Source organism: Chenopodium album, chromosome 4, assembly GCF_948465745.1.
Source record: "Chenopodium album chromosome 4, dcCheAlbu1.1, whole genome shotgun sequence".
NCBI classification, from domain to species: Eukaryota; Viridiplantae; Streptophyta; class Magnoliopsida; order Caryophyllales; family Amaranthaceae; genus Chenopodium; species Chenopodium album.
Window position 1 is genome coordinate 1,200,689 of NC_137837.1, and position 25,322 is coordinate 1,226,010.

Genomic DNA, 25,322 nt, shown 5'->3' on the forward strand with positions numbered 1-25,322 from the left:
TAACAACATAGGACAACGTCCAGACTACTCACTAGTTTAGATTGAAAAGAAAGAATAAGGGGGCGTTTGGTTCATGAAATATAGGTATGAGGTATGGGTTTAGAATGACTAAAACCCATACCATATGTTTGGTTGTCAAAAATATGAATTTCAAACCCATACCTCAAACCCATGAGGTATGGGGTTTAGAAACCTTGGGGGGGAGGTGGGTTTGGCTCATTCCATTCCCTTAGGTATCAAATAAAAGGAGAAAAAAGTGAGATATTCCATTCCAGAATTAAACCAAACACATGGTATTAAGTATCAAGTTCCAACCCGATACCACCTTAACCCCATTCCTGATTCCAACCCCATACCACTCTGTGAACCAAACGCCCCCTAAGAGATCCTCATCGTTAAAACTCACCTAGCGAAGATTGAACCCCAAACTCCCGAGGCTTCCCATCTAGTCTTTCCAAGATATTGACCGCCATACCAAAAAAAAAAAAAAAAAAAATAAAAATAATAATAATAATAATAATAATAATAAATGAAAAAAACAAATGAAAAAAAAGTATTACTCCTCAAGAAACAAAAAAAAAAACGGTTTCTTTTAGTTTGGGTTTGCGACGCACAAAGAAATTCAGCTCTGCAGAAATCCACTACTAACTCATCTCTACTTTGATCTCTCATTTTCAATCTTCCCAAATCTAACAAGGTAGTTCTTTTTCTATTTTATGCAAACAATGCTTTTAATTTAATATCTCGTATGTTTCTTATCAATGCCAATCTTCAATTTTTGACTAAATTTGTTAATTTTGACTATTATTTGAATTAATTGATCATTTAATTTCATAATTCGTTGATTTCTTGCTTTTTGGGTTGATTTGGGAGCTGGGTTTGTGAGGAATCGTGGTAAAATTTCGCCATTGTTAGTCATTGATTTGGTGGTTGATGCGGCGGAGCTTTCCAATTTAGGGTTTTTTTCGTAGGATCTTATGTAGACTATAGTTAGATTAAATTTAGCAATTTAAATTTAGTTAATTTAGTGTTACTCATGCTTGATTTTTGAAGAAAATCAATATATAAGCGCGATTTTTTTTCGGGTTTGTGTATCTTGATGATTGTAGTTGTTGGGTTTTGGCTAGCTTCATCCGAGAGATTTCAGAAGCTATTTAGACTAGAGTTGATATGAAAGAACAAGAAATTAAATGGCCTTTAGCTGATCTTGAGCTTGTATGTAAGAGTTTAAACCGGCCTTGAGCATATGTATTATGCATTGCATTCAAGTCAAGCCTCCTTTGAGCTTATGAATTTAAGATCACACCCGGAAAAAGTTAGGGTTCAAGCCACTTGGTTATTCTTACACCCATAATTGACTTAATGGACAAGGTTGGAGGAGAGATGATGAAAGCATTCCTGAGATTGTTGGCTTGCCTCATCGGTTTAAAATCATATGTCAGTTGCAAACAGCGTGTTAGTGTCTTTCAATCCCTTAAATCTCATTTAGGTGGAAACTTTATCAATGTTTGGTGTTATGTGTCTTGATCTAATGCTATATCAATCAATCAATTAAAGCCTTAATCCCATAAGTGGATTTAATCATTTAATGCTATAAGTTAGCTTATTTTTTGAGGTAGTACATAAAAATAAAGTATATGTTTTTGAGCGTTTTATCTTTGGATTTTGGAAAATTGGCTTTGGATGGGTGGTTGAGTCCATAGTCTTTCTTAAGATTATCGACATATTGATATATTGTCACTGTGAGTTATTTTGTTTGATTTGATAAACCCTGATATTCTTTTTTAAGTTTAGAGTTCAAGTTAGGCATAATTGTTCATCCATTTCCTTTTGTAGCTGTAGGATTTAGAATCTCTTTTGTTTTGTTCGTGTGCTGAATTCCTCCTGGTCCGCATGTGTGAGTTTCACCCACAAATTGTAAGAAATTAGGGAGTAACAAAGTTTTGCTGCTTTCTCAATCTGATTGTAGCCTTGTACTGCGTGCTTCTTTTATATTATGATGGATAATTTATTAGTTGCAACCACTTGGAATGTGTAATGTGTATAAGTGAAATGCAGAAAAATATGTATCAAATTGTTTCTTATTTAAGTTTAATCTGTCCACAGTGGAGTGATGGTGAAGGCTTACAAACAAGAGCATGTCTACCAGCATCCATGGGAAAGAGTGACATCTGCATCTTGGCGCAAATTTTCTGATCCAGAGAACAAACGCACTCTCTCTCACATCCTTGAAGTTGACACTTTGAATAGGAAGCTTGAACCTGATACTGGGAAGCTTTACACCACTAGAGCAATCACAATCCATGCTCCTGGACCATGGTTTATTCGCAAGATGGTTGGCCAGGATATCTGCCATTGTGTTGAATCTACGGTTGTTGATGCTCAATCACGTTCAATGCAACTTATTACTCGGAATGTTAGTATGCAGAAGTTTGTTGAGGTTGAGGAGAAAATACGGTATGATCCTCACCCTGACAATCCCTCTGCATGGACTCTCTGCAGACAAGAGACTAGCATCAGGATAAAGCCATTATCAGCCCTTGCTTCAATGGCAGAGAAGGTGGAGCAGCGATGTGTTGATAAGTTCTTGCAGAACAGTGTCAAGGGCAGAGAGGTTATGGAGAGAATGTGTAAGTATCTTGAAGCTGAATCTAGTGGAATGTCCATTTGATTCTGCTGTTGATCTCTTTTGATTATATATTTGCTAGAACAAGGTTCTGAATTATAGACCCTTTTAAGAGGAAATAGAGATAGAATATTCGAATAATGTATAAGCATGAGCTTAAAAACTTGAGAGCTTAGAAACTAGAAGTCTTGTTGGACTTGCCTCAATTTTGGAACCAATATACTTTCCCAGTTAATCTAACATGATTATATGAGTCAGCATTCCTGTTATTTTTTGATACGAAACTGTTTTACAAGTTAATACTTTTTGAAATATGGATGTTGCAAGACATGCTTTTGTTTTAGTACACAATTATGTGGGGTCTTGTTGATTGATTGAATGGAAGGTTTCATGTTATACATATGATGTAAGCATTTGAGTGATTTGACTATATTATGAGCATATGATTGAAACAATGGTACCGTCTGTGTTTATAACTCATAAGGGACAATTTTTACTGGTTAATTCCTTTTCCTTATACAAGGTGAGCAGTTGGTTAAATTGATCTAGTGAATCAGAAATGGCGAACCTTATTTGTTATCATTGGAGATTTTGGCTAACTTGCATACATTATTTTGAATGCTTTGTGCTTATGCATATTAAATGGTGTTACTGTTTCTTAGTACCATGGACAATTTGTGAACTTTCACAGGATTAGGCCTATATTACTAAAACCCTTCTTTTATTAGGATTTGTTTTCGTAAGTCAGCATATTGTGAAAATTTGGTGGTTCTTCCCCATTAGAAAAATATAGGAAAAAAAAAAAGAAATTTTGGTAAATTTCCCTGAATGATACCAATGAGAATGTTTAAGCTCAAATACTCGGTAGTTGATAAGAGGTGAATAATTTTTGTGATAGATTATAGGAAAGAGTTTGCATTATGCAAATTTTCTGGCAGGCAATTTATTGAAGCTGTTAAGAGTTGAATATATTGGCCGGGAGACTGGTTTCTTCTTTGATGGTTTGCCCATGGTGCTCCTGGGACTATTAAGTTACTTTCAGTATATCCTCTTGTTGCTTTCTAGAGATGCAGAAGACTAAAAATGCAAGTCTTGTGGAAATGAGTGAGTATAAATTAACCGAAGGAGAGAGTGAGATCATCAGGAATTATCCTCAAACTATCCAGTGGACAATATTAGGTGATGGAGGAAATAAATTTTAAAGATGGAAAATTGAGAAAACTATTGAGTTGGAAATGGTGTTACTGAACTCATTACAGTGAGTGTTTAATGGAGACTTCTATAGTTCTTTTTAAGACACTTGAAATGACTGTCTATAGACTCGCCTAGCTGAGAATGATGAAGGTAGTTAACAAATCGGATGTTATGTTGACCTTAGCCAAACTGTAGTTCAGAGTAGAGTTAGTTTCCTCTAGATTGAAATTAAGGGACTATGGTAAGCCACCCTTCATCTAAGTGCTAGGAATGCTTGTTCTTGCTGCTTGCAAGTGTAATGTGGCATCTGGCAAGCAGCACGATATTTTGTGATTCTAGTTGCATGGTATATTTTGTGCACCCCTTCCAGAGGTTTATCTTTGAAGTAGGAATTTCTTACCTAGACTTATCGAAGAATTTCTGTTTTCTATTCGGGACTTGCCTCAGTATCCCTTGCAATAAGAGAATATATGATAGTGGATTGGATGCTTAGAGACATAAGAATAATAGCTGTGAAATTTGCTACACATATAACTTTGGATGTCAAAACAGTAAAAGGATTGAATTAGCAAACTGTCTGCAACCATTCTACAGTCGGAAATTACTATAGTTGCCTTTTGGTTGCACTTAAGAATTACAAATTACTCTGTACACTTTAAATTTCCAACTCTTGTGGAAAGCTAAGGAAGGTGTTTGGCTGGCTACATAACGCGGGACTTCCCTAGGCCAGATTCAGTAAGCAACTTCCCTTACTCTGTGCTTTGTCAACTTATACAATTCCAAATATTATACGTCCTGCATGATTATCTGCGTAATTAAACTGACTATATATGTTTACTCGTATGACTATCCTTGCTAGTTTCGCCAGGCAATAAATGGACTGTATGAGTAATAAGAACACTTCTTGCCCATGCAACATGGTATGGCCGAAATCATGCCTTCCCATATTCATTCACTTGATGAATTGCACATGGAATGTTGAAGCAGACTGTAATATCAATTGCAGCTGTCAACCTTTCAACAGTAAAGTTCTATAGAGAGCAAAATTAAAGCTTATATTCCGACTATTAATCCAAAATAAAAGAGAAAAAAAAAATCCAACAACATCCTGACAATTATGTGAGCAACAACCTGTCTTCCCCATAATCCAGTAGGATGTATGAAGAGGCAACTCCTGAACACACACAAACCCACAAGTAGGGTTTGCCTTTCTGGTAACTGGTTGCTTTCAAGTTTGTTATTCGTGCTGATTTCAGATTGTGCTCAAAACCTTTCAAATCGTCCTCAACACAAGATATTTCAAATTGTACTCAACACAAGATATTTAGTGTTGAATTTGGGTTCGTTGTACATGTTCGTGTTTGGTTGGCTAAAAAAGATTACACAATACGGAGTATGATAGAAAGTTCAAGTTATATCATATTCGTGTTTATATTTACGTTTGTTTCTGGTTTATCCGTGTTGGATTTGAATGTAGTTGTATCATGTTATACTCTAAATACATGCTTCAATTACTTGCCCCAAGTTGTACAAAAGACTTTACTCTTACCTCTTTTTCCAGAGAGCTACATCTTTTTAGGAGACTATTAATTGCATACCAAGTGAATATGATAAGTCCTTTACAATCTTACATGTAAAAGGTCATCAGTGTTTCAAAATACTTGTTTAAGGGCTATGGGCTTGTGAGTTAAAATGATAATAGAAATAGAGCAACCAACTAGCCACCTTGTGATCTACTCGAGTTATACGAGTAACACGTCCGACTTTGAGTTGATACATTCAAACTTGTTACCACTACACCTTTGCTATGATCGTAAATATTGAACATGGTTCGACTTTGGGTAGTTACATTCGAACTTGCTACCACCAGTCCACCACTCCTTTGCTATGATCGGAAATATCTAACATGGCTACACACAATCTTACCAACGCTGATCCAATAAAAAATAAATTAAACTTTAATAATGTTGCAACGAGAATACTTTTGATGAACTCATTGTATAATAAGGCTAAAAGCCTACGGAGTTTTGGATTATGTTTTGGCTCATCTAGACATCAATCCACCATATTTTTAGTGCATTGTTCTGGTTGCAATAGTCAATACCCACTGTCCTTTAAAATACTTTTAGGTATGCAAAACTGATAATCAAATTTTTTTTTTTTAACAAAATTATTCTAATATTGAATTCATTCTTGTTAAACCACTACTAATAATTCAATAAATAATTATTTCAGTTAACGTGTTAAATTCCATCTATGTTCTTAGATTTATCCCATTCTTCAAACATTCTAGTATAGTCCCAAAATTTTTGGGTAACTTCTTGTAATAAGTGATAGTTTAAATGAATTTTTGATCTACTTAGGCCATGGGACGAGGATATGATACATGAATTTTTTATCTACTTAGGCCACGGGGTGAGGATATGATTGCCTGTGCACGGCGTAACAAATAGGTTTAAGTAAAAACAACTGTTAGTTACAGAATGAAGAAGACATTTCTGAATATCACAAATCATTTTCACATAAACTACTCATAATGCCAATTTTTCGGCCAGAAGGGACACATTACAAAGCTAATTTAAGAGATTGTCCATCAAACCAGCACAGGTAGAAGAGATAATCGGAGCCAACAACACATTTAAGGCAATCACAAATAGAGAATAACTTGAAGCTGCAAAGCTGTCCTAACTCGCCTTTCTCCAAGCCAACATATCCATTGTAGAGGACACCTTCTTGATAATATGCAGCCAACTCAAAGAGAAGTCTCGTTGGAGAAAAGGATGCATTGTATTTTTGAATGATCGAACTTCACACCTCCAGCCTTAGATTTTATCGAGTTTTTCAGCCTTAATAACAGGGTTGGCTTTAGCTATGGCATCACGAGCAGCAGTGCGGTAATCAAAGGGGCACTCGTGTTTGTCTGAATAGCGATGTGTGGCACAGAAAAGATTACCGCACCGGCAATTGAATCCTGTCAAGCCTACCCTTTTCTTGCAAGTGGTACAACGGCTAGGCCCTTGTTTTGGCTTAGCATCACCACTTTCCTCCACCAATTCTGTTGATACACTTGACTCTGGTGCAGGTACGACTTTTAGTTCAATAGGTTTGACTTGCAGATCCACCGTCGTGCCAACAACAACAGGCTCCTTGCCGTTGCCACTCGATGATCCATTCACTATATTTTCAATAGATGATGCAGCAAGTTTAGCTTGCTCCTGCTTGAGAACGGCATCTTTGTAGCACTTGGAGCACATGTTCATCGTTGCCACACTCCCAAAGAATCCACAATTATTAATGCACAAGATTGGTCCTTCTGGAGGAGCTTGGCATCCAGTCTCATCATGGTCCATTTCCGAAGTTCTGAAGCAAAACAAACAGGCAAAAAGAAAAATAAACCTATTAAGAGTTGCATAACTCTAATAAACAATTTACGAATGCATGACTTTCATTTTTTGCACAAGCAGCAGCGGATAGCTGCAGACAGATTATAAAACTAGAATTTCTAGGAGCCCCAAGATGTATTACCGGTTGCACAAGCCGGCATCTCTGGCATGTATCTACACAAACCAGAAATTAACAAAAATGACCATTTATCGCACACTTGCCAAACACTCAATACATGACCACAAAGGCACAAACCATCCATAGCACACATGCTGACAAACTAATGTAAGGTTGTATATTAGACTTAAGTTTTATATGCTTTCTCAAATCTCAACCACCATTTCAATTTCGATAAGAATGATGCCACTGAACAACATAACAAGTTAAACTTCAGCACACAGAAAATGCATGTTAAATGCTAAGCAAACAGATAAACCCTCATCCAACTACAGGGGAATACCACAAAGACCACCCTACCATCTCCAATCGTCCAATCCAGACCGCAAGAGAAAGACAGACCGTCGTTTATAGAATATGAACCATTACACCATTCACAATGCTAAAACACAAGCATAAAAAGCAAGAATTATATAATTCTTCGCTAAGCTAAACCCCTACAGGTACAAGAGACCTCCCCTAAATATTTCGCAATTTCACAAAACAATCACACACCACATCACATATAATTAACTCATACACATAAATTCAAAATGCAATTTCTATCTAAATCATAAATAAAAAATGAAATTCAACAAGATATAATTTCCCAAAAGCATGAGCAACAACTAGCTAAATCAAACAGAGGTCACACCAAATGAAAACGAAACATAACCAACCAAAAGGTATCAAATTACAGATGCTTAATCAATCAAACTTTGTACCTAATTATAAAGCAAAATGAAAAATGTAAAATTGACGCATGTCTTATTATTAAAAATTAATACCAATATTCAACGAATAAAGTTTCAATCTTTCACCCAATAAATTCAACAAATCATACAATATTCAAATTTCTAAAGCTAAATCTATCAAACCCATCTCAAATTAGTCACGTAAAACCCCTGATTTGGGAGAAATGAATCAACAAAATCAAAAATTCAAAACCCTAACCAACAAAATTCAATCAAATTCCTAACAAATGACCCTTTAATTCTCCAAAATCCAACACCCAGTAAATCATTTAAAACATACCCATCAAACGATCAAACAAACAAACAAAAAGGTAAACACAAATTCAAAAAATCATTTTCAAAAAATCAAAATAAAAGCATAAAACTATTGAAATAAAAATGAGATGTAAAGGTAATTAACCCCAAAAGAAAAACAAACCTGGAGAAAGGCAAAGAGATCGCGAAGAAGGGGAAGAGAGAGAAAAAAGAAGAAGAAAATGGGGGAGTTAAAATGGGTATTAAAGAGAGAAGAACTCCTTCTCTCTCTATCTTTCTCTCTCTAAAGAGTTTCTCTCTCCTCCCCTCTCTTGTGTCTTCCTAATAAAGAGACGTTCTCTCTCCGCCAACGAACGCCTAATTACTGATTGCTAAAGTATCCTTCTTTTTTTTTCTTTCCCATTTTGCCCTTTGGTTGTCGTGGACTCTTCTGTTAACGCTCCCTTAGGGAAACTGATTTACACGCCTTCCTTTCGTTGTTTTGGTTACAAGTAAACCGAAGAGTCGAGGTCACAAGTTCGAGCCTCACCATCTACCTATATGTTGGGAGTTGGGGATTTTAATTTCTTACGGAGTACTTCTCAATATATCATTAAGCGTTGACCTGTGTAACTAAGTTGACAATACTAGTTTAGTACTTGTAAATTCTTTAGTTCTTCTTACAAAAACCAAAGGGAATGAGACTTTGACTTTCTAGCATCTAGAAAGTGCTTGTTCAATACAAGTATGGAGTAGAAAGTATTTCATAGGTTTTTTTTTCCTTGATATAAAAATATAAAATGATTGAAAATGGAGGAAGTGAAACATCGATTGAATTACTTTGTATTGTGAGATGGAGGTCGTAGTAGAAGTTTATGATACCATACATACAAATAGCTTATAATATTTTGTAATATTTTAAGTGCATTGAGATTTGAGATTATAAAATAATTCTTTATTAATTTAGGTTGATAGTTCATTAACCCATTAGATTATTAATAATCATATTCAGATTTCAATTGTCTTACACTAATTTACTACATAGTATGATTATACTTTCTTACATTAATATTTGCACAACCTTTATAAATCGACAAGTTAGTGAGTTACATACAATGGTCTAATTTACCATTCTCTTGAACTTTTTTTTTTTTTCTTTTTTTAAAATAAATAAATAAGTACTAGTAGTAATTTTCACAAGCACGATAAGATAGGAATCACAAAGACTAAAAAAAATCGTACTAAGTTTATATTCCATGAAGATATTCTCTCGCTTTTTCTTGGGGTGAAAGGTGATGTAATTTGTACCTGTATTCCAGGAATCAACAGTTGGTGACTCATTCCATATTGTATAACTATAACAGTATAACATTATTAATTTATTATTATTAGTATTTTTAATTTTTAATCTTATATTTCAATGTTCTTGTAATCTAGCTTGTTGGTTGCACTTTGGTTGGTAGACGTAAGTGCATACTTCGTATTATGTTTTTTCCCTTACCTTTGAAAATAATGTACGAATATAAGAAATTAGTTTATTCTAATAGTTAAATATTCCTAACAAATATAATTATGTTGGTCAAATATTTATAATTTCAACGCTAAAGCTAATAAAAATAAAATAAAATAGAATGGTAGATTTGGAAAGATAAGTATAAAATATAAGCCCCCAACAAAGGCAATATGAGAGTATGTATATAATTTATATGTCATGCAATTATTGTCATTTGACTTTATTTATTTTCCAGCGCAAAATCATTTCTCTCTTTCTAGGCATGCTACTCCTCTAACCAATTGTGTCATTTATACTACGAAGAAATATATGGAGTTGAAAAGTAGCATAACAATTTTATTCTACTTAGCTTCTCAATTCTCATATCAATGTATCATATGAGCAATGTTAATTCTAGTTGAATGATTGCGGTACCATGTGGTGATTATACGTGTGTACTCTTATTATAAAAAGTCTTACTCAATACGACGAAGAGTGTCATCAACCGTGTGTATGTGTTGTACATATAACCGTACAAGAGTCCTTAAAGGGGGGAAAAACACAAAAAGGTCAAATAACACGGAGTGTATGTTAGTTCAAGGAAATGTTATTTTTGTCCATATTCAATGAATCTAAGACCAAGTCAAGGGTAATTAATCAAGTAAGGATAATGAGGTAACTTGGTTTTTCAAATCGCGAGTTTACCTTACTTAGTTGACTAATATTCCGAATCCACCAAATATATAGCACCACTAAAATATTTTTTTAAAATAGCACATTAAAGTGTAGGGATTAGGGAATCAATGTGTTGTTTGATGGAATATATGGAGCAGATTATGTGTGATGGGCTAAAGATTGGTTAATATTTTTCTAGGTATCTTTATTATTGGACCATTTGTGGTGTATTGTTGCTTTGTTCTAACATAGTCCAGCAAGAAAAGATAGATAATTGATGATAAGAATTTTCTCATAAAAGTTGATGTGATACCTAAGTTCTTAATCATTAAACCTTTCCATAAGATTTTTATTACGTACGTTAACTTAGGATACGATCTTAAGAGACTTAGGATACGATCTTAAGAGAAGGGTATATTAACTTTTCATTTAAAATTTCATCTCTTCAAAATTTTCAATATTTTAATTTTAGTGCGGTGTTTATAATTTAGTTGTCCCATTTCTACATGGGAGCAAAAACTTCGATTAATTTCATTTCACTTCGACCAAAGGAAATTTTATGAACAAATCATATTTCATGTACATAATATATACCCGAAATTCAATGATGCAAATACACAAAACAAAAGTTCATCATTTGGTTAATTTGCAAAATCAAAAGAAAAATGGAAGAAAACACATGTATCAGTCAAGATTGTCAATTATACAAAGAACAAAACAAACAAAATAACTAGATATATAGCTAAGATCCCATTTCTTGTTTTCCAGCATTCATCAAACCTTTGGTGAGCCAAATGGCAGTTTCTCTAGACGAAACCGGTTCTTCACCAAATGGCTTTAGTATCCCTGCAAGTTCATCCAATCTATCCTGCTTAAGTAAACGAGCACATAACTCTAGGAGTGATTCTAGTGCTTCTGCTCTATGCTCGACGTGTGCACATAGCTCAACCTTCCCTTCTTCCTCTGGCAAAGTAGTTAGACCACTACTAGCTCTTGATATCGATTCTTTGTCCACAGTTTTGCCAGGAATTCCCTTGATTTTTTCCAATATCTGAGTTAGGTACTCAACAGCAAGTTTTTCTGTCTCACTATGATGATCAAACTTGTGGTATGAACTCAACATGTTGAAGAAACTTTTTGTTAGTTCAGCATCCTTGAGTTGTTCTATGTAGTTTGAAATGACTTTAAGCCCTTCCTCGGCTTTGGATATTCGTTCTGAACAACTTGTTGGATCAACCCTTTTAGTCTCAACCTTAGTTTCAAGTGAATCTGAAGAGGATGCTGCCTTGAGTAATGATTTCCTAGGTGTTACTCGAGCAACTCTAGGAAGATCTATTGGTGGTTTTGCCTTAACAATCTTTCTGACATTGGGAGTGCTGGGCTTGTTGGTGAAGCGAGGTACATTTGGTTTAGTTTGGTTAGCAGGAACTTCAGATTTCACTGGCAGGTAGATAGGAGATGTGTGGCATTGAGCGAGGTATGGTTGTAAATGAGGATTCCTTAACAACTCTGCAGCCTGTTTACATCAATTGAAATTCTGTTAGCAGCCTAGAAAAAATTACAATAAGTATAAGATAATGTAATCTTAGTATCACAAGTATGATCATAAGCTATGTTACTCGGACTGGATACTCATGTTAGACTCGTGTTTGTGTGCCAAGGGTCAGTGTCAGACTTGGCTATTTTATGAAAAATACCATATTTTCAGTCCAAAATGAAATGTATACCCATGTCAGGGTGTTGAGGCTCTGACATGAGTACTTGGGGGTGAGTTGAAGAGTCCGAGTAACATAGGTGTCCATAAGGATCCTTACTTACTGTTGGTCTATGTTCCGGGTTCTTCCTCAGCATGGTCTTGATCAAACGTTTCCTGCATATTGGCAATCAGTCCAACCTGCATTCATCAGTAAATATGCAGCAAAACATGGGCTTTTTTTGGCTCATTTTGATTAAGATCATGTTAAATGATAGGACACTTACAGTGTGGGAGAATAGATAGTTGGCAGTGGGGAGATAGTGGACCGGTTAATTTTGTTCACTAGCCCTGCAATATCCTGTTTTTTAGTTCAACTGTACTTAGTTAGAGCACATAGTGAAAAATACATAGTAAGCAGATTCAGATTTATAGCAAATTACCGGTGCTCGAAATGCAGGTTGATGTGCAGCTATTTCAAACATGCAGCAACCTGCAAAATATAGCAGATATTCTAAACTTAACTCATTCATTCACCAATCAGAAACATAAGAGGTATCATATATTATACGACATATTTTATGGTTTTGTGTATTTCAGTACTCCCACCTAAGGACCATATATCAGACTTGTAGCCATAAGGCAATTCAGCAAGAAGTTCAGGACACATGTAGTTTGGACTGCCTACAATCTGCATGTATTGCAAGTAATCTATCAGTATCATCAGCTAAAATACAATTCCGTGTAACCAACATATCCCAAGCAATGCAAGCTGATACCGAAAATGCAAGATCATCTTTGCTTAGCAGTTTTGCAAGACCAAAGTCACCTGTTATAGTTTCACACCATATTCGGAATAAGTGTCAGACACTGAAATAGCTCTATAGCAGTAACTTCCACTTTCTTAAGAGTTTTAGCGTATCTTACCTAGCCTGATATCCTGATCCTTGGTAAGAAAAATATTGGAACACTGAAAGCAAAATGTAATAGAATTTAGTTAGCTAATGGGGGTGTTAGGTTAATGTACATATCGAAAAAAACTCTTTGTCCTCTAATTCAATCAAGAACTTCAAGCGCGAATTGAACCAACCTTTATATCCCTATGTAACACGCGGTTAGAATGAAGGTAATCCAAGGCTATTAGGAGCTGAGCCAGCCATTTGCAGAGTTTCTGTTCATAAATTACAGCATAATAAATCTTTGGTTAGGCTGTTGTGTTTTTCCTCCCCATCACCTTAGACTTGTTAACTTCTTTTTTTACCTCCTCAGGAAAATATGTTCCTCTTGACTTCTTAATCGTCTCAGTCCTGAAATATCAGATCAGTCTGAACATTATTTTTCGAGTCCTTAAGTCATAAAAATTGTTGCTCGAACCAAACACTCTATGTTATACTCCATACGTTACACACACAATGATATCCGAAAAACTTACATGTCTCCTCCTTCACAGTAGCTTGTCACAATGCACACATAAGACTCCTGTATGCAGTTCACAAAATTCATCTTAGAATGGCTCATATCATCACAGAGCTTACTTGATCATAAGATTATAGGCAAAAATAAGCGAAATTGTTAAAACATTATACCTTTTCAACCCATGCATCCTTATATTCCACAACATAAGGGTTGTTCAACTTTGCTATAATACTCATCTGCAAAAACATATAAACAGAACATTTCAACATGAACAACATACATTACAACATCTTTGTAACAAACAACACATGATTTGATCAAAATTCAAACCTCTTGGTGTGCAGTTCGCTTGAATCTCTCAGTCTGCTTGGCTAATTTAATCTTTTTCAACACATATCTAGGAAAATAATCCAAGAACATACATATATAATCATCAAAATTCTGTTTTTTCATAAGTAACATAAAAATTCAGACAAACTTATATAAAAATGCAGAGAAATAAAATAAATCTTACTTTTTCTTAGGATCAAATTTATTAAGAACAAGATATGCTGTACCAAAAGCTCCTCTACCAATCTGCTCAATTATTTCATACTGTTCCATCTTTGATACAACTACTCTTTCAACATCATCACTCACATTCTCCATTGTTCAGATCACAACTCTTCAATTTGTCAGAAAAATAAAAGTAACATCAAATAAATATACCTTATATTATAAGGCTGCTGCAATCATAATATATAAATATAATTTTTTTTTTATTCAAAAATAAATATAAAAATAATCACAATGAATATGTGGGGTGGAGCAGGGGATTTATTATGAGGTTGGTTCATGAGAACAACATGAGCAAGTGTATATTACATAAATATTATGAATAAAAATATTGGATAAAATAGTTGTACATAGTAAACAAGAAAAGATATTTAATTTCATAAATTAAGAGAATAAAAGAAGGGGAAATTATACTTACATTACATTAATCATGTGAAGAAATGCATAAAAATGTAATTAATTAGTGATTAATTATTGTAAGAGAAAAGGGAATTAAGAGAGGATTGATTTGAAGCAAAAGCAAAGTAGTAGTAGTGTGTTTGAGCAAAAAGGAAGTGTATGTGTGGCATACAATGTTAAAGGTGTGTGATAAAAGGTTAAAATAAGGTAAAGAGGAGAAACTTTGCTTGCATACCCAGATACATGGAGGGATAAATCATTATACCCCAAGTGGTTGGTGTGTCATCATCCTTCAACAGAACACACCTTGATGTATATTGGACTTTTTGGTTGATATAAATTCCCGGGGGTCGTAACTAATGATACTCGTAGTGTCTGGAAAAAGTTGTCACTAATCATTCTTTTCACTTAATAAGTTAGATTTAGAAATTTTAATCTATGATCACCTTAGTTATGAGAGATCAGAACGGTGTACAACTACTAGAGTGAAAATTATTATTTCAGTAAAGTCTCAATTATTCTAGGTTACTAGTATAGGATTGATGAAACATTCTATTGTAAAAAAAAAAAAATAAAAAATAAATAAATAAAAAATAAATTAAACCACTATATTATTGGTAGCTAAAGATGAAAATTTTACCATGTATTCTTCACTCTTAACAAATTTTACCTCTCGAAAGCAATTAGTGTATGACTATAGAAACTATACCTATTTTTCTATGTACAACCAGTTATATCTTGTGCATGATATACATCAAAAGTTATTTCATTATATTATTTACCATGCAATCCTATTAACTAGTCCATAGTAATTATTTTTTTTTAGTGATTTTTTCAAGGAAAAGGGTGAAAATTTAAAAATGAAAGTGAAAATTTATTTTTGAGGGTACAATAATATCATGTAAAAGGGTGTCCTAAAATAGAAGTACGGCTAATTGTGTATAAGTGTATCACAGTTAGGTAGTGATGGAGCCTGGCTGGTGCATTCATTATCAACATTTGATGCACGAGCATAAGTTTACCAACTTTCTGATTTCTTTTAATTTACAATTCAATTTCTTCAAAATATATTTGGATGATTTAATTTTAGGATTATTTTTGTTAGCAACTACTTCTACGACCATCCTTAAAGAGCAGAGGTACTTCTGTACCAGTAGTAGTAGTGTATATAAATGGATAACAATTTAATTTTGTCTACATGTAAGTAATTACTAGTACTTTTTTTTTTCTTTCTTTTTGGTATTTTCACCTTATTTTAGAGTACATAATATTTTGAAAAATCTTCCTATAAATAGGAAATTAATAAAGAAGAAGAGTATATGTAACTCTTTTAACTTAAATGAGAGTGAGGGATAGCTCAAGTGGTTAGAGCTTCCCTCCCGATTTCTAGGAGATCCTAGGATCGATTCTCACCCCGTCCTTGTGGCTCTCTAAACACCAAAAAAAAAAAAAAAAAAAAAAAAACTCTTTTAACTTAAATAATTGTCTATGCTACTTTCATTTTAATTAGTCTGAAAAAATTGATTCTTACTTTAAGCAAAATTTTCACTTCATTGCCCTAAGGTTTAGTGAACCCGTGGAATTTCATCCCGTTATTAACTTAAAGTCACCCCGAGTCTTTACGTGATACATAAGTGGGTGTGTAGGGTTCCAAACAATCTATATGACCCTAAAATGCATCTCCCATCGTTACTCAATTTTTCAACATCAAATCCTATTAATCTCTAAAATTAGTCTGATTCTGTACATTATAGCTTTCAATTTTGTCTGTAAAGAGCATTTTTGGACTCTACGAGGTTAAGTATCAAGACACTTTTCATGCTTCTCAAGGAATCCTAAAAGACTTAGGGTCTGTTCTGATTGATTGAATTGGACTGAAATAAATTGAACTGAACTTATTGGAGCTGAACTGAACTGAAAATGAACTGAAGAGAACGAACCCTTATTAAATACAAGTACATGTCTTGTCCCATGACTACATTGAACCGGAGTGTATCCATCGGCCAGAGTTTGAAAGTTGGGAGTCTTGGACTCTTGGAACATTGATGGGCTACATGCCAGGTCTCCGGCCCAATATTAGAGTGGGGGGCGGGAGTCGTGGACTCGTGGGACAACCTTTGCAAAACATATGGTTGCTTGTTGAATTGTATAGTAGTAGTAAACTAGTAATGTAATGCTGAGAAAGTAAGTTAGGTGTGATTAAGGCATCAAGCACTAAAACACCAGGGTTTCGTAGATGATGATGAAAATACTCTTAACTACTACTCCGTACTTAATTGTTAATTGTATGACATGTGACATGACCAATTGCATATTCTAAATCCTTATCAAAACCATGCATGAAGAATGCTCAATTACATAAAAATTTTAGTCATATGTTATTGCACGACTAATATTAAACTAGCGACACATCTTGAGTATTATAAAATAATTCTCAAACAAGTAGTTTCATTTTGTTCACCTTGTTTTCAATTATTTTAGAAAAAATAAGTTCAGGATAAATAAGTTTTGATAAGGATTTAGAATTGAATAAGTTGTGACTAGGTTTAATAAGTTTAGTAAAGTTCAGATAAAGTATGATACTTGACAATTAGATAAATTGAATATAACCTATTTTTTATTTTCATTTTAAAGGTAAGATGAATGACCCTATTGAACCGGCACCTTTCGCAAATTTAAGCAGCCCAGAATCCCAGATGTGTAAGTCATCGCTTGAACATAAGCTAATTATCGTAACAAAAAGTTTTACAAAAATCTCATGTACACCCTTTTTTTTTTTAACTATGTGCTCATGGCTCCTTAAAAATAATAATAATAATAAAAAATAAAAAAAATAAAAAAAATAAAAAAAAAAAAGTAAAAATATAAGTCTTAGCTTATTAACAAGAAAATTCTTTTCTCATTCATACAACTTCATTTAAATATGATGGAGTTGGACCACCTGATCAAACCATCTCTTTCCTTTCTTCCACATAATCTCTCCTGATTCTCCCTCAAAAATTGGTTTGCCTTTTCCTGATTCACTATTTCACCCCTTATATACTTCCCTTTTTCATTTCTCTCTTATATTACCGAGAAGGGGTTCTGGGTTTAAGCTTAACATCCAATTTCTCCTTAAAGCTGAAACCCCACTTCTTAATTTCTCTTAAATCTGTGTAATTTTCAAGGGTTTTTGAAATTGATTCAGAAAAACCAAGAATTTAGTATCTGGGTGTTTTTGGATTGTGGATTTTGACCGTTGGATTTAAGGATTGCTGCCATTGCTGTTGCTATTGCTTCTGATTGAGCTATGGATTCTCAAGTCTTGGTTGCTCTTGCGCTCTCACTTGTTGGGGGGTTGAGCACATCCTTGGGTATGAATTTTCAATTTTGACTTAATTTTATAATGTTATTATGTCTCGATTTCTTATCTTTTGTAACTTCTTATTCTTAAATTCATGCTATTATAATGTTGATTTGTTACGGTATATGAATAATGTAGCTGATTTTTGGGCAGTATAGTGTAATGATGAAGGCTTTTTGGTTCGTGGGAGTTAAAAAATTTAGGACTATTCTTGTTACCCTAGTTTTAAGATTGATTTTTGTAAGATTAATTGGTTAGTGTAACGAGTATTGTTGATTGCTGCTTAATGTTGAAGAAGGGATTTTATTTGGGGGGTGGGGGGCTGAAGGAATGGGGGCGGGGCGGGCTGTTGGGTGGAGGGAAGAGACGGGAAGTATAGGAATAATAGGATTGATGATATTCCTTAGCAAGTTGTTATGGTAATGGTCATGGCGTTAATACAGGGATTATATATGCTGTTAATGGTTAGTCCTAGTGATTTCGTGACAGAGATGATTTCGATAATATGATCATTATAGTGTAGCACTTACAATTGGCAAGCTTAACATAAACTACTGCTATTAAAATGTGGAGATGAATTTGAAAAATGTGACTAGATGGGTTGTGGAGCTCAAAGGAGAGGTGTTTCATCATGAAACATGGCTAACCAGAGTACCTTATGTATGTGGGAAAGTTAGCTTTATGCATATGGTTTTATACTAATTTCGGGTAGATATTTTGACCCCTGTAATGTATTTATGCCAATCTTTCAGCTGTTTTGGATTTTGTCGAAATTCAAACTGTTCCAAGTACTGTTTACTTTGTGGTTCCATAGGGCTGCAATGAGTGGTGCAGCATTACAGCTTGATTCTAATTTTATTTGGTCCTGGCTTTAAAACCTCCTCGACCCCTTTTTATCTACTAAATCTACTATGTTTACATCACACCTCCGCTTTTTTGAACTGGGGATCATGATTTATATATTTTCTACCTTGTCATGCAATATCTTTATGATGGATAATGATCCTGATTCTAGAATACTGTAGTTTACGAGAGAAAGCTTACTTTGCTATATGGGGTGTCAAACAGGTGCACTTTTTGTAGTCCTAAGTGACGCACCAAACTTGAAGATGCTTGGGCTGTTGCAGGTGCATAACTTTGTTATTTGAAATGCAACATACTTTAAAGATCTAGGTTATTGAATTTTTGCTACTTTTAGTCTTTGCAGCTCTTGGCCCTAACCTTTTGGTACAATAATATGTGAAGAACATGCTTCTCAGACTTGTGTGTGTAATGGAATTATGCATGTCAAGGAGAATATTGTTCAATTTGCTTCTTTGTTAAACAGTATAAGAATTCCTAAAGTTTTTGTTAAATTATGTAGGGCTTCGCTGCAGGCCTTATGCTTAGCATATCATTTCTAGATCTGGCTCACAATGCCATAAACTCTATTGGCTTCTTGAAAGGGAATTTATGGGTAAGTACTTACCTTCATTCATTTGCTTTTGTTGAGGAAGATTGGAGAGATGATATGCCCATTCACTGTTTGAGAGTAGTCACTTTGTGCAGTTGTCTGTAGTTCTTTGCAGGTGTCATTTTCTTTGCAATTATTGCTAACTTCATCCCAGAACCAACACTCACTCCTACTCCAAGTGTTAAAAGCAAAAAGGTTAGTTTGGTTTTAAACTGTAATGTTTCTTCTGTTTTTGTAATAAGCATTGAGACTTTCAAGCTGGACCAACCTCCTAAAGGTTTGTTGATATTCTTCTGGAGGTTAGCGGGCAAACGGAGAAGAAAAAGGGAAGGACTTAATGAAGAAGCATCGGCGACAAGTCATGTACAGTGGCATAATAACAGCCATAGGTATGCTCACTTGTAGGCTTTTAGTTGTTCTAGTGCTCATGGAGCATGTCAAATTCAGCTGTTCTTAGTGATCAGTTGCTAGTTAACTCTAGATTGTTGATTATTAGTATACTCTAAACAGACTTGTTGCATTTCTTTTTTCATTGTGTTTTCTAGAGTAGATAATGTGAAAGGTTAGATAATAGATATAATTACAGAAACTAATCATAATGCTAGATATGATGCTATTTCCTTTTGGTAAGGACCAGGAAGGGCTCCCCTAGCTATGAATACCTATGATGCTATTTCCTTCACCATTGCATCATTTTTGTATGAAGTTCAATCTAGATTCTAATTGATGGATGGCACCTTGATTTTTTTTATTTGTTGTTGTTGTTGTTTTTTTTTTTTTTTTTTTTTCCTGTAATATGTGTGGCCTTGAAATATGCCTACATTGATTCTAATTTTGAACTTATGAGAAGTCAAATCTTCATTTCTCAGGTATCAGCTTGCACAATTTCCCTGAGGGAATGGCAGTTTTTCTTGGATCCATGAAGGTACAATTAGATTCATGCATATATATTTATATCTTTTTCCAATCCTAGGACTAACTTTTACAGCTTATAAGCTTTGCCTATAAGCGAGCATTTGATTTCATCATATTTTTTTTTTCAGTTTTTCTGTTAAAGGAAATGTACATTTAAATTTTTCTATGAAAACAATTTTTAATAACCAATTTATGATTAATGAGTTGTCTTTATACAAGGAGGAAATCTTACTAACCATTGCTATAATTGTCAATAAGAAAAAATCTACATAATCAGCTAGATCATACGAATATCTATTAATATCTTCCAAATCCTCACCCTGGAAAACAAATACATCTAAAATCTTGCCATTGGTGAGTCAAGAATCTCAAGAAGGGGGGGGGGGGGATCAATTTTCACAGATGGAGAGACTAATTTTGTTGCAAACATAAATGGCCTTAATATGTACTGATACCTATTTGAAATTTGAAATCAGTCTAAACACCTAATATTTCTCATATTATTGAAACCAATCGAGACCCTAGTAATATGTTGCTGTCGATATTGATTTTGGAGAGAAGGGAAGGTAAAGGGAAAGAAGAGGAGGGGAAGTGAAGATCTTGCTTTCATTTCCATCTATGGAAGAATTGTATCATTTGTATAAGAAAAAGGGACTCATCTTATTCCTTCCCTCCCTTTCCACAGCGTATTATCCAAAAAACTGGTCTCCCTTGAGGTAAAAATGTGAAATTGGTAGAAAAATATCAACTGGAGTATCCTGGCAAAACAAGGTTCTGTCGTGCAAGTGAGACTTGACCCAGTCTTCTAGCATGGAAAGATATTTTAATTTATCTCTTAATTTATCATTGAACTCCATTTTTGTGTTTCTCGACTTTGTTTTTCTATGGAGGGGACTGCTAGTTGAAGCTTCCATCTTTTTGAGACTTGTTAGGATTTTACTTCCGCTTTCAATTTTAGACATGTAGTTCAACCTCATTTTGGTTGACAAGATTATGTTGCTTTTCTTTTCCATCTGTAAAAGACCTTTGAATTATGACCTTCATAACATAACAAACTAACAATTATATTCATGTTATGCTATATGTAATCTATTTGCGTCTCAGTCTGTAGGATAGGAAAATGTGACTTTCATAGTTGATAGGAATGGAAGAGCGTCTATTTACTGTCTTCCATATTGCTGCTTGTATATCTATTTGCGTCCCCACCCCCCCCCCCCCCCCCCCCCCGGCGGGCTTTTGTCTCTTAGAAAATTGGTGTGGTGGTAGGCAGGGAAGGAGGAGTGCGTTTTGTCAAATTTGGTTGCTTCTTTTCTTGATGAACTGTTAAAATTAAGATTCATTTTACAGCATGGTCCTCTAAATCATTGCCACTTACAGAAATTAATTATAATGACCTTTGTTATTCTGTTTTCTGCTTGCTCCTTTTGCTCTAAAATTTGTGAATGCTGCAGAGCTGCAGGCATGAAGAGACACCTACCTTGATGCTTCAATTATTCTTCTAAATCTTTTCTTTTTTCATTTCCAGGGTCTTCAGGTGGGTCTTAATTTAGCTTTGGCTATTGCTCTGCACAACATTCCTGAGGTATAGTTGCCCATCCTCTCAAATGATGAGAGTACCTTTCTAATACATACGGAGTATTTTGATTGTGCATATGCAACAGTAAGGGTATCTGATACATGCATAAACTAAAGTTGTCCTATTTTCTTGAACAGGGTGTCGCTGTTGCTCTTCCAGTTTACTTTGCAACGCAAAGGTAGGAAATTATTAAAATAGCTTCCCGCTTACCAGATAGTTGTTTAGGTGATATCGCTGTTGTGAATGTGGCATATAGAAGTCTTTTTGGCTTTATTAGTGTGCATCACTTGATTGGAACAAGAGCACATTTTTGTTAAAGATGGCACCTCCCTCCACTCTCTTTCTCTCGCTACACACACAGAGACAAGTAAGGTAAACCACATGTATAAGATGCAATTCCCTATAGCCTATAAGTTAAAGGGGTCAAATGGCCTGGGCTTGATCGTTAGGTATTTAGATGTGCAAGGTAATTTGGTCAACCAGGTGAACCAACGTGCCATCCTGCACAAATCAAGAAAGTACCCTTTTTCAATTTATAACTAGCTCATTCTTAACATTCAACTTATTAGAGATTTTGAGTTGTTGCTTGGTGGAGATTATGCCATTCTCAGTGATTGCTTGTTCCTGTGCCACAACTATGTTTCTGCTGTCATAAGATACTATTTATCTCATTTACTTTGTTGATGCATTGCAGCAAGTGGCAAGCATTTAAGATAGCATCACTCTCTGGTTTGGCGGAGCCCTTGGGTGTTATACTTGTAGGTATGGTCATATGGAACGAATTAAACAAAATTCAAGGCAAATCCTGATCTGGGTATTACTTTCTGTTGTGTTATTTCATTTATCTTACTTGAATAATATAGTTCAGATTTTGTTTGATGCAGCATACCTATTCCCAACCAGTTTAAATCCTGAGATCCTTGATGGCCTTCTGGGATCAGGTATGTACTTGCATCAAAGTTGTTGAAAATGCTTGGGCTTATCCAACATTTCTCTAATGAATGTTTGGTTTTTGGCAGTTGGTGGAGTGATGGCTTTCCTCACCTTACATGAGATGTTGCCTCTAGCGTTTGATTATGCTGGCCAGAAACAAGCTGTGAAGGCTGTTTTCTTTGGCATGGCTTTTATGTCAGCAAGGTAAGTAATATCAAGTGACTTATGTGAGTGAGTTAATATGAAATATTTCAATTGATAATTAGAAGAAGAAATGGTCTAGGCTTTGTATCCTATATGTGCTCCTTTTTCTTGTGTGATTCCATCTGTCTGTCCCAGAACCAAGAGGGAGGACAACTAGGGGGAGGACAGACTTGGATTTATTAAGATCTGTGAGTTTAGATTGATTCAACCTAAGGTGATAGATTTTAGATATAGAATAACAAACTGCTGATAAAAAATTTCTATTGCTTCATTTTACATGACTGGTGAATGCCCAAGTAATACCGTAATACATCTCCCTACCAAGCATGTGTATGTGTTTTACAAAGTATGTTCATTTCCACTCATTAACGTTGAGAGATTTAGGGTGTGACTGTGTAATATTGGACATCTACATGTGACCTCATATGTGATATGGCACAAACTTCTCTGTAACATTCAGTTAGTTTCATTATGTCATACAAAATGGATAGTTGGATTCGTAGATCAAGTGACTGGCGAGGTTTTAAGTGTCTTAAATTCCGAGTACTTGGGTATTTGGGTAGTTAACAAGTTGAGTACTTGATTTAGATACCGCTGGGGTGCTTCCTCAAGCTTCAACCCCTGGTCAGGTGGTCATACGACCCTTTCTACACCCTCCTGACAATCAAAGATTACTAATACCTGATATCACTGGCATTATTTATGTGTAATTTTTGAGGCCTGTGTCCATAGCTTCGCGAATGAATGCTTTGCCTGTTCTTCTTGTTGCACTTTATCCGTGCTATTTCTTAATTTTTTTGGTTTGCTGTTCGCAGTCTGTATTTTCTAGAAATTAGCCTCCCGGCAGAGATGAGTTTATAACTGAAGCATTGCAATGGATGTACATCGCTCTGCATCATTCTCTCTATTGGCAGTCTGACTTCCATCACCCCATCTTTGCTAACATAGATAAATTACATGAAGCGAAGCTTGCAACCTTTGGGTTGGACTGGAAGTGTAATGTAAACCTGAAAGAAAAATGATGTGCATAATTATGTTAGGTTGTAACCATAAATCATTGGATAACTTCTTAGCATCTTCAAAGGTAAAACCTTTTGGTATCTCTGGCTGATTTTTGGTGTTCTGATGCCAATTATAAACGTCGGCTACACCATTTATACAGAAGGATCTCTGATACATCCTCATATTCATTAAGGCGTCACTGCTTTTGACGCTCAAACTATTTCTATATAAAGTCTAATATACTGTGTATATGCAAAGTACGTACATATATCTCATGCATTAATACAGATACATACTGATATTGATATTATTAAACAATTAAAGTTTGACAATTGAAGAAAATTAACCCCATTATGAAATGGAGAAATAGGTAAAGAGTTGATGATGATGCATCAATCGCTTATTATAATATTAGTTAATTAGCAAAAGTCTACTTAAAGGTAAGGTTTAGATAAATCCAGTTAAAGATGATTCAGTGAAATTTACTCAAGTGAAATGATTAGAGGAAAGCGAATCCTACAAAGAGATTCACAACTAAAGTTGTCTGGCTCTTTATCTTCTAATGTACTATTGTATACTTCAACGAATGATAACTTGGAAATTATGCTAGCCAAAAAGAGGTAGACAAGAAAGTTTTTCAGCTATTTTACTGAAAGTAGAATGCACAGGAAATAAAAAATGCAAAAGAGTTTCCCCAAAGGTGAAAATTCATATGTTAATATTTTTTTTTATATTATTATTAACCCTTATTCAAAAATAAAAATTATTCTATTTACTCTTCGTCAATTTTTTTTACATAAATTTACTCGTAATCTTTTATGGTGGACCAACCCACGTAATTATATATATAGCAAAAGTATTTTATTAATTTTACTAAATAAGTTTATAAAATTTTCGTTTTCTAATACGAGAATTGAAAAAATCATCATTTTTCTTTCAATTAAGGAGTTAGGAGTAAGGACCACTAGTGTAGGTGCTACTGTGCTAAGCTCAAATAAGCTTCAAAAAGAGAAGTTTTTTTACGAAGATTAGAGGATATGAACTTGAGACCTATAATATGTACCGAATGCTTCAATTTTACCTCAGACCATAAACACAAATTATTTCAAAGGAAATAATTGTACTATTTCTCCAAAACTAAGTTCAAAATTTGTACTTAGGTAACTTACCACAATTTGGTTGCATCACTACTTCGTGGACAATCATATAGTGCCCATGTTATGTGTGCTTGACTATGCCTAACCTGATAAGTAATATTTCATCTTATTCGGATATAATAGTAAATAATAACAGTTCATGCACATCTTATTTTATCAG

General features: G+C 34.5%; 4 protein-coding genes across 4 annotated transcripts; 2 read left to right on the plus strand and 2 right to left on the minus strand.

Annotated features, from left to right (window-relative positions):
- Nucleotides 1-553: 553 nt before the first annotated feature.
- LOC145626253 (uncharacterized) lies at nucleotides 554-2,948 on the plus strand. Its single transcript, XM_081678683.1, has 2 exons — nucleotides 554-697; nucleotides 2,107-2,948. The coding sequence occupies exon 2, from the start codon at nucleotides 2,114-2,116 to the stop codon at nucleotides 2,669-2,671; it is 558 nt and encodes a 185-aa protein (XP_081534809.1). The 5' UTR covers nucleotides 554-697; nucleotides 2,107-2,113; the 3' UTR covers nucleotides 2,672-2,948.
- Nucleotides 2,949-6,315: 3,367 nt separating this feature from the next.
- LOC145628423 (zinc finger A20 and AN1 domain-containing stress-associated protein 8-like) lies at nucleotides 6,316-8,721 on the minus strand. Its single transcript, XM_081680718.1, has 2 exons — nucleotides 8,534-8,721; nucleotides 6,316-7,180 (listed from the first exon to the last, which is right to left on the minus strand). Exon 2 carries the CDS (start codon nucleotides 7,168-7,170, stop codon nucleotides 6,643-6,645), a length of 528 nt encoding a protein of 175 aa, XP_081536844.1. The 5' UTR covers nucleotides 7,171-7,180; nucleotides 8,534-8,721; the 3' UTR covers nucleotides 6,316-6,642.
- A 2,409-nt stretch (nucleotides 8,722-11,130) lies between these two features.
- On the minus strand, nucleotides 11,131-14,739 carry LOC145628424 (serine/threonine-protein kinase Nek6-like). Its single transcript, XM_081680720.1, has 14 exons — nucleotides 14,599-14,739; nucleotides 14,140-14,289; nucleotides 13,956-14,022; nucleotides 13,796-13,861; nucleotides 13,642-13,688; nucleotides 13,471-13,516; nucleotides 13,300-13,380; nucleotides 13,137-13,179; nucleotides 12,989-13,038; nucleotides 12,819-12,900; nucleotides 12,653-12,702; nucleotides 12,497-12,570; nucleotides 12,335-12,386; nucleotides 11,131-12,032 (listed from the first exon to the last, which is right to left on the minus strand). The coding sequence occupies exons 2-14, from the start codon at nucleotides 14,271-14,273 to the stop codon at nucleotides 11,259-11,261; spliced, it is 1,566 nt and encodes a 521-aa protein (XP_081536846.1). The 5' UTR covers nucleotides 14,274-14,289; nucleotides 14,599-14,739; the 3' UTR covers nucleotides 11,131-11,258.
- Nucleotides 14,740-17,457: 2,718 nt separating this feature from the next.
- LOC145628425 (zinc transporter ZTP29-like) lies at nucleotides 17,458-24,193 on the plus strand. The gene is made up of 12 exons (XM_081680721.1): nucleotides 17,458-17,932; nucleotides 18,991-19,049; nucleotides 19,286-19,378; nucleotides 19,481-19,570; nucleotides 19,680-19,764; nucleotides 20,245-20,300; nucleotides 21,816-21,872; nucleotides 22,004-22,044; nucleotides 22,561-22,628; nucleotides 22,751-22,807; nucleotides 22,886-23,003; nucleotides 23,819-24,193. Exons 1-12 carry the CDS (start codon nucleotides 17,869-17,871, stop codon nucleotides 23,862-23,864), a joined length of 834 nt encoding a protein of 277 aa, XP_081536847.1. The 5' UTR covers nucleotides 17,458-17,868; the 3' UTR covers nucleotides 23,865-24,193.
- The last annotated feature ends 1,129 nt before the right edge of the window (nucleotides 24,194-25,322 follow it).

What these genes read in the sequence shown, in the direction of transcription:
- LOC145626253 (XM_081678683.1), top strand. Translation starts at nt 2,114, where the DNA reads ATGGTGAAGGCTTACAAACAAGAGCATGTCTACCAGCATCCATGGGAA.
- LOC145628423 (XM_081680718.1), bottom strand. Translation starts at nt 7,170, where the DNA reads ATGGACCATGATGAGACTGGATGCCAAGCTCCTCCAGAAGGACCAATC.
- LOC145628424 (XM_081680720.1), bottom strand. Translation starts at nt 14,273, where the DNA reads ATGGAGAATGTGAGTGATGATGTTGAAAGAGTAGTTGTATCAAAGATG. An exon ending in AAGATGATCTTGCATTTTCG is followed by an intron (nt 12,901 to 12,988) that starts GTATCAGCTTGC and finishes CAATACATGCAG; the next exon opens with ATTGTAGGCAGTCCAAACTA. An exon ending in ACTATCTATTCTCCCACACT is followed by an intron (nt 12,387 to 12,496) that starts GTAAGTGTCCTA and finishes GCCAATATGCAG; the next exon opens with GAAACGTTTGATCAAGACCA.
- LOC145628425 (XM_081680721.1), top strand. Translation starts at nt 17,869, where the DNA reads ATGGATTCTCAAGTCTTGGTTGCTCTTGCGCTCTCACTTGTTGGGGGG. An exon ending in CTCTGCACAACATTCCTGAG is followed by an intron (nt 21,873 to 22,003) that starts GTATAGTTGCCC and finishes TTTCTTGAACAG; the next exon opens with GGTGTCGCTGTTGCTCTTCC. An exon ending in ATGGCTTTTATGTCAGCAAG is followed by an intron (nt 23,004 to 23,818) that starts GTAAGTAATATC and finishes TGCTGTTCGCAG; the next exon opens with TCTGTATTTTCTAGAAATTA.